The following is an 8957-nucleotide window of genomic DNA, read 5'->3' as shown; positions in this document are numbered from 1 at the left end:
TGAGCCAATGGGACTGAAGTAGTGACAGAGAGGTAAATAAACAGAGATGAATAGGTCAGTGTCTTGACAGGACAGATTTACAGTGCGGACAACCTGCAGTGAAGAAAAGGATAGGAAGGGGCATTAGAAGAGCGACGGAGTACTTAGAAGGGAAGAAACTCCTCATTTATCAGCGCTGCATCTTAGAAAAGAGTGAGACAAGTCGGGAAACTCCACAGGTGCAGATGCAGACAGGTGGTCAGCCAGACATGCCTCTTGTGCTTCTGTTTCTCTGTGTGGCCGGAGGAGTCTGGGGGTCCGCCCCCGGAGCGTGGGGGTACGGACGGATCCAGGACAGACAGGGTACAGCGGCAACAATGTGCCCATCTCCGTGCCACTGTGAAGAAGACGGGATCTTTATCATGGTTGACTGCTCAGAGATGGGACTATCATCTGTGCCAGCCAACCTCAGCCCGCTGACCACATACCTGTGAGTAACACATCACTGTTGGAACAACAAAGGACTCTCTGGTTGTTTTATTAAGTTTTTCACCCTGTGTTTCCTTTACCTCACTAATCATCTTCCTCGTGTTTTGAGTCCTAACCTTGATCTTCAATCCTCCTCTCACTCACCTCGGTCTGGTACCCATTTGTTTCAGTGTTGTTTGAAAAATGAATTAATGCTGCCGAGATGTGGCTGGTATTCCATCATTTTGTAAAAATAGAGCAGTGGGCAACAGCTGGCTGGGTGTGAAGCACTGGCAAAGCCCACATGCAGATAAAAATGGACAGGCGGGAACATGTGTATGCACGGGAGCGAGAGAGCGTGTGTGCTGGCCACTATGGCAAAATAACTGGACCACTTTCAGTGTCAGGTTTCTGAGCTCCAACTGGAGGCATGCCACGAGAGAGACTGTGTGTTTGTGTGCACACGTGTATGCTGCGCCTTTTGTGTTTGTGCGTACACATGCATGTGTGTGAGCTGCAAGCACTTGACACAAGCATGTTTTTGTGTGCGCGTGAATCAAGAAGGGTTTGAACACAGATGTCCAAACGTGTAAAAGGCTGAGCATTCAGCTTTGCCGCTACTCTGTGTCACACTGTGTTGCAATAAAAGCACAGTGGCAAAGAAAAGAGCAGAAACATGTGCAGGAAAGGCTCATTTAATTATGTTTTTCAAACAAATATCTTGATGAAATAACTCCTTTGTGACACCTCATTTCCAAACACCGAAGAACAGTAGCATTTTTTCATGTCATTCGTATACGTTGGCTAGAGCGCACGGCAGATGCTGTAAATACAATGAAAAATGTAATTCCAGCCACTTTAAGGGTAATAAGAAGCTCTAGACATAATATTATGTAAAAGATAGTTTCATACACCACCCTGTCGTGGCTTAAAGCCAGATCTTTAACTGCTTTACTGCGTAAGACCTCAGAGGACAGATTACAGACACTTTGTGATAACTGATACTAAAGTCATAGAAGTCAAATCCAGGAAACAGGGCGTGATAGAGAAGCTCTCACTAGGGGCTCTGCAAGTATTTCGAGAGCAGAGGAGCAGAATTCGGGAGGAGGGGAGAAAGATCAAGAGTTTATGTAGCAAACGACTTTAAGAGAGGTGCATAAAAGAACTCCGCTTGAATGATGCTCGCCTCTTGTGCTGTCATGGGAGCCTGTGATGGCCAAATCTCACTGTGCTCTTTTGAAAGTTAAAACACATTTATGGTGGTGAAATATGGTCTCTTACTGCGTCCAGGAATCGCTCTACCTATGAGAACATCAGGCTTTTGGCCTAACAATGCTTGCATGTCACACAGCTAAGTCAGCACACGTACACACCCAAGGCAGGCTTGATCTTAAAGGGAGCGCGTTGAGCCCCTCAGTCCTCCTCTAGAGCAAAAACAATGATGACATGAGACTCCCTCAGTGGAGATCTGCGCTCATCTTAAGTGCTGCGCCCAAGCCACACACAAACATACAGATCTACACACAAACACACATCATTTCCTACAAACACAAGCTTAATTGTTCATTTCCCCTCGTTCCCTAACGGTGGAACTGCACCAATTAGTGAGTTTGAGGGCTGATTTAGAATAAGATAAATAAACTCAGTGACCAACCGCACACGCCCACACACAGTCAACACATTAGTTGTAGAGGAGAGAGAAGATGGAATGTGGGACGGCAGGAGAGATGCCACAACGAATCAGGAGAGTGCACACGAAATGTTTCCTTCTTCAAACACAAACAAAACAACAAGCTTCTCCCAAACTCAGACACTGCATGAAAACAACTGCAGCCAGCACAGCAGGCTGGAGTTTCTCATTTCATCCTCGAGCATAAAAGGTTACAACAGCGGCGAGCCGGTCCAATCCCCATCAGGATCTGCAGAACTGTCCAGCACGCCCCGCTGCGACGTGTACTCTGGATTAGCCTCCAAGCACATACTGTAGGCTGTGGAGGTCACAGGGATTTGCTTGGGAACAGTCCACATTATAAACCACATCCACACAACTCTGTGAAAGTATATGACATCATTCGGCCATGTCATCGGAGAGCTCTTCAAAGTGAGCCGAAATGCACATGCTAGCGACTTGAGAGGAGAAACCAGGCGATGCATGATTCACTCGATTTTCAAGTGTTTATTTGCACACTTGGACGACCCCACTGCATATAGGCATAAACATAATTAAGTCGTAATCAGGGAAATTTTTCTCTCTTTTTCTGAATCATAACACCGAGGCGACTACAGGTTGACTCTGCTGGGAGGCAAAGGTGCTTGGAGCTGCTAGCAGCGGAGTGGGTAGAGATTTATGGCAATAATTGTTTCCGTGGGCAATGCTTGAAATGAGCTGTCATGTGAGATCATTTGAAAGACCTTCTCTGTGATATCGCATTAGGAAGGAAAGGCAGTGCCCCGGGGTGCTTGTCTCTGTGAGTGTGTGTGGATGTGTGTTGAGTGCGAGAACACCGTGTACGGTAGTTTGGAGACCTGTGTGGTTTAAAGTGTAGCAGCAAACAAGTCAAACGCCATAAAGGATGGTGAGTAGTGTGACTACCACAAATCTTAGTTAGGAGCAAGTGAATTAGTTGGCTTTCCACCTATAGACTTATACATAGTTAAAGCAATGTTTTTTAATGCCCTCGTTATCTGTTTAATATGATATCCGGTAATATTTCTATACTCTCTGTTTCTACGGTTGTCAGGTGCGCATGTTTACACGTCTTCCACTTACTTGAACAGTGTGAGCGTAAGTGGAAAAGAGTGTATTTGGGTCTGGGGTTGGACCGGAGTTGAGAAGCATTTAGGTGATGCCTAGTGGTAGCGGTAAGTGCGGTGAACTTCTAACAGTGTTTTGGCTGGGGCCAGGAAACCACAGCTAGCGCATTACCAGACAGAGGAAAACTGAGGAGTGTGTGAGCACGCCTGCATGTGCACACGCGTTTGTGTGTGTGTGTGTGTGTGTGAGTTTGTGTGTGAAGACCACCCAGATTGCAAAGGGGATTTTTTTCTAGCCAGTGGAGGTGAAGCAAGAATCTAAGAATAATGGAGAGATAAAAATATGATTAAAAGGGAACCAATTGGTGCCACAGAAATAAATGTGCATTGGACAGCTTTGAACACTCTGCTTTAGCAGGGGCAAAAAGATAAATAAATAAAAATCACACAGACACATTCTATATATACGCATGCAGGGGACAACATCCTGCCCTGTGTGGTGACCGTGGCAGTAGCAGTCGTGTGCGTGTCATTTAGCCATTATGTTGATGGAATGATTCCTATCGTGAGTGACCGGAGCTCACACTGTAAACATCATGTCTGCAAGAAACAGAGAGAAAACAGAAAATGTATTTGACAGAGAGAGAGCAGAAATAAGTGCATAGAAGAAAAAAGAGAACAGTGTGTGTGCGTGCTTGAGTGTGTGCTCGAGTGTGTGTGAGTGTGTGTGTGTGCTCAAGTGTGTGTACAAAGAGTGGAGGGTCCTCACAGAGAAGATATCAGCACCAGCATCAGTGTCCTGGCTCCAGACATCTACGGTAGCACCCTGCCTCAACTACACTCCCCTCCTACCTCATTTAGGCCATTCTCCTGCCCCCGCCCCCCCCCCCCCCCCCCACCTCACCTATTCATCTACAGAACAGGTGTCGGTCTGCTCACGCAGTGCAAATGTGTGATCCCTGTGCAGTGATTGATTGAAAAAACCTAGCAATGGCTACACCTTCGGGCGGCGGAATAAGAGCAGCACAGGGTGTGTACTCAGATGGTGTCACTTCATTGTTTTTCTTCAAAGTGTTAATGTGCATGTCAGTTGGGGAGGAGCTGTTTAGACTACAAGCCAAACAGCTGTCAATGGTGATCAGAGAGTTGTACAGAGGAAGAAATCAACTGCACCATAGTTTCCTTCTTTTCATGCTCTTCATCCTTCATTAACTCCTTTGTCCTCTCCTCAACTCAAACCCTCAAAGTGTTAACTCAGCGCTCTCCTACAGTAGATTCCCTGGAGCTCATGCAACGAACACTGGCTGAAAAAAGCCACTTCCGATTGCTAAGTGATATTTATGCCAGAAGGGTGAAGGAACTGCACTGGTTTGTGGTTTCCTGAGAACGACCTGGGAGGCTTTTAAACGCTGCTCAGGGACAGACGGTAGGTAGGCAGGTACAGAAAAACAATGGAAACAATGGTAATTCCCTCAGGAACAGCAACCAAAGAAGACACAGAGGCCATAGTGTACTCTACCGCTCCACATCCTGTCCTTTAGAAAAAAGTAGAAAGCAATCATGACACAAGATCTTGAAAGGAACTAGGGTGGAGGAGGCAGAGAGCAGAAAAGCAAAGTGGTTTTTGTAGTTTATGTGTACAAGAGCCTGCACATGATGGGCTTATGGGGACTGAATTAAACTGTTTGGCCCTTGTTGGCCCACTGACTGAATATGTAAATCTGTGTTTTTCGTGTGATGGCAGTGTGACGCAAGTATGACACGGGGCGCTAGGAATGTTCTCCCTGTGATGTGCGGTCGTGGGGTGAAGGCCTGCTTCTGACTGAGAGAATTCAGATTGGCTGCATGGCCCAGATTCCTATTCTTTCCAGCTCAGGGAATCCATGGGAATATTTGTTTGTGTGCATGTGCACGTGTGTGTGTGTGTGTGTGTGTGTGTGTGTGTGTGTGTGTGTGTGTGTGTGTTTGCGTGAGCGTCTGTCTGTACTGTATGTGCATGAAACTGTGCAAGTGCACGTGTGTGTGTGTGTGTGTGTGTGTGTGTGTGTGTGTGTGTTTGCATGAGCGTCTGTCTGTACTGTATGTGCATGAAACTGTGCAAGTGCACGTGTGTGTGTGTGTGTGTGTGTGTGTGTGTGTGTGTGTGTGTGTGTGTGTTTGCATGAGCGTCTGTCTGTACTGTATGTGCATGAAACTGTGCAAGTGCACTAGCCCTCTCTTTTCCACTACAGAGAAGGCATTGTCCTGTCCTGGGACGGGGCACGCCGAATGTCACCAACTGTCCAAGTGCATGTCCATGCATATGTGGATCTATGTGTCTGAATGTGGCATATGTGCATTTGATGAGACATTTTGAAACTGTTTATTGCCTAAAAATACAAGAATTTCAAACAGGATTTTATACTTCTGCAAGAAGATGCAGTTACAACAGCTCAGGAAAGGCCCACTTTTTAGATGAGCCTATCACAAACTACAAATGTAATGGCTATTTGAAGAAGCAAAAACTGTGTTTTTCTGATTAAAACATCTAAGATAACCTGATTATGTCCTAGAGTAAAAAATGCTCAGCTGGATTGTGCAGAAAGTTGGATTTAATTTTATTTTTTACAGTTTTCTTTTTTAAATTTTAAACCCCCATAAAAAAAGTTTGTAACTTTGTTTTTTTATTTAATAGGAAACTAAAATAATAGATCCTGTGATGAGACATGGGGGAGAATGTTTACATGAGTGATGACAGCAGAGTGTGCATGACATATCTCTCAAAGTCTGTATGCCTATCTTTGTGATCGTTGGCCAGACCTGCAGAGCAAAGTGGCTCATGTGGGGCTGGCAGTGTGCAGGTGATGACTAGTAAGAGCTAATGATACTTAATGCCCCTTCAAACAACACACACACACATACACACACACACACACACTTGCACGTACTCACAAGACCCTCCACCCACATAGTAAGCAGGTCTGGCCCGGATCTGGTATCAAGCCGGCACTGCTGGTTGACTTCTGGCATGATAAGACGTATGTCATCCAGATATGGGCCAGGCCTGGCAATGATGCCACTGTTCATGCAATGGCATACCACATCTGGCCCGATTGTGGTTTGGGTTATGTGGCCTAGGCCCATAGAAAACAGGACTGGCCCGGATCTGGCATCAAGCTGGCGCTTCTGACTGACCGGTGTAATGGCAGAGTGTATGTCAACCAGATGTGTGCCAGGTCTGGCAATGACACCACTATTTATGTGATGGCATGCCACATCTGGCCCAATTGTGGTTTGGTGTATGTGGCCTGGGCCCATAGAAAACAGGTCTTCCCTGGATCTAGCATCAAGCTAGCACTGCTGACAGACTGGTGTCATGGCAGGGTGTATGTCAACCAGATGTGGGCCAGGTCTGGCAATGATGGCAGTATTTATGTTTTTATTTTCCTATTTTAGTTAGAAGACCCAAATGCCATGTTGTGATACTATACTGCTATGGTAGCCAACGTTTCAAATGCAGATTTGACATGTTTGTGAGTGCACACTTTATCCAAAACCTAGTGACGGTTTACTCATCATTACCAGCGGGTGGCTGTAGCTCAGGAGGTAGAGCAGGTCACCTATTGATTGGAAGGTTAGTGGTTCGATCCCTGGCTCCTCCAGTTTGCCAGTCTGTGTATGAATGTAGTTAGGAAGCACTTGGTGTAGAGAAAGTGTGTGATTGGGTGAATGCGGCATGTTGGATAGAGCACTTTGAGTAATCCGGGAGAGAAGAAAAGCGCTATATAAGAATCAGTCCATTCACAATCTGAACAGTTTCGTCATGTTACTTTGGCACTATTATGTTCCGGCACATGTTATTACATGGCTTGATTAAGCTGACATCTAGGGCCAGCACAGGGCCAGCAGTGTGCTTGAAACTGGTCCGTGGCTGCACACAACTTACACATGGCCCACATACCGTAAAGAATGACGGCCCTTTGGTGGCCCAGATCAGGTTGGCCAGAGGTGGCCCACATGTGGGCCAGCACAGGACCACCAGTGTGTTTGCAACTGGCCCATGTGTGAGCCATCTCTAGCAAACCAGATCTGTGCCACCAAAGAGCCGCCATTCTTTGCGGTATGTGGGCCATGTGTAAGCACATTGTGTGGGCCAGATCGGGGCCATAACAATTCTGCTATGTGGGCATTGCACACAAGGAAACACACAGGCAGCAATAGTGGCGCACACGCACATACTCACTTAATGATGGTTAATGCATCAAAGAATCTCACAGAGCAGAGATGTCACTACAGTGCTAGTTGGGATAAGGTTGAATGGTAGACTGGAGTATTAACTAAAGGGAACAAAGCAGCTTTTACAGACACATGTAAATGTGCGCACACACACACAGACGCTCACAAACACAAATACAGTAGCATAGCCAAAGGGGGATATTGCACAAGAATGTACAAGAAATTAAAGCAGGGATGTAGAAAACAGAAGTTTGAGAGATTAATGATGGGGGGGGATAAAGAACGACGAAATCTTTTCTCAGGACGTCTAATATTTGAGGGTTAGTTTGACTGATCTGAATGCAGAAACAGCAGTGAGCTCAGCAGGATTGCATAATTATTGGTAAGACTACATCATTATTCTTCCTAAGCCTGGACTTCACAGGTGAATTTTCCATCTGCTGTGAAGAGGGGAGGGGGGAATTCTGTCAGGCTTACTCAAGTCTCGATTACATATCTGAGAAGGAGCAAAAGAGGAAATCTGGACTTTTTACATGAATGGCAAGACGCCAAACTAAATCTCTTTAAACCAACAGCAGCCACATGTCTTCAGCAGTGTGGGGTAAGATTTCATCACGCGCTGATCTAAGTTGAGTTCTAGATGTTATCCGTGGGTACTCTTTAATATATGGAGCAGATGACCTGATCGTGGATCTGTGAGCGCTTTTTGGGCCAGCAGTGGATTTGAGCAGCCTTCTAACTAGATCCAGTGTCCTCCTGTTTCTGCCATTCAACCAAATGAAGTCATAATAGAGCCTGACACTAATACTCATCGGGTTTCATTTACTGTTGTGTCCACTGCTGCGAATCTGCCTTGAATCAGAATGCAGAAGGGGGGGAGGACACCTCTGTAAGAGATACCCATTCAGGAAGCGATAAAATTTGCTACCCTTTTCCACACGTTTACTATTTTTTAAAGAGTTCATTGGCATGCTATTAACTTTTAATGCTGCAAAAACTCATAGCTTTGATTAAAAAAAGTACATCATGTGACAAACACGCATGAAAACTAGACAAAATATACATGTCAAAACAACACATTAGTGGAGTGGGGGGGGGGGGGGGGGGGGGGGGGGGGGGCTGTGAATGCCTTCCTGCCTTCCAAAGCTTTGGCCTACACAACAGCTGCCTGTCATTCCTGTCCACATGTTGGAGGCAGTTGTATGTTGTGTAGCGCCGACTGTTCCAACACTTCCTGTTCCATTACTGAAGTGCTTGACCTTACACCCCCCCCCCCCCCCCCCCGCCCCCAATCTCATGACAGGGTGTGTGTGTGTGTGAGGGCAGGCAGCGCACATGAAGTGTGTATGCGCACGTGTTTATGTGCGTGTGCAGTATACCAGGGGTTGAATGAAGTCCCAGAGGGCACGAGTATGTTTCCCATGACATGGCCTCAGACTAAACAGCTACTCTCTCCACCCAGACATCCGCCTGTCATTCTCCTCTTAACCGCAGCAAGCAGAAAAGAGCACAACACACTGAAGCATCTCCCTTTTCTGTTT

At 46.2% G+C, this 8957-nt stretch overlaps 2 protein-coding genes across 3 annotated transcripts in view; one reads left to right on the top strand and one right to left on the bottom strand.

Annotated features, from left to right (window-relative positions):
• Window positions 1-8957, top strand: part of lgr6 (leucine-rich repeat containing G protein-coupled receptor 6) — a 38601-nt gene that overhangs the window by 141 nt on the left and 29503 nt on the right. The window contains exon 1 of the mRNA XM_082518179.1: window positions 1-469. This exon is cut by the window's left edge and continues 141 nt beyond it. Coding sequence (XP_082374305.1) covers window positions 225-469 — 245 coding nt within the window. The 5' untranslated portion in view covers window positions 1-224. The remainder of the gene's footprint in view (window positions 470-8957) is intronic.
• Window positions 1-8957, bottom strand: part of LOC309696789 (uncharacterized protein) — a 56778-nt gene that overhangs the window by 24775 nt on the left and 23046 nt on the right. The gene's annotated exons all lie outside the window — the stretch shown is intronic.

The sequence above is a fragment of the Aulonocara stuartgranti genome, assembly GCF_965226115.1.
Source record: "Aulonocara stuartgranti genome assembly, chromosome: 20".
In the NCBI taxonomy this organism is placed as follows: domain Eukaryota; kingdom Metazoa; phylum Chordata; class Actinopteri; order Cichliformes; family Cichlidae; genus Aulonocara; species Aulonocara stuartgranti.
This window is presented reverse-complemented; position numbering and strand designations above follow the sequence as displayed.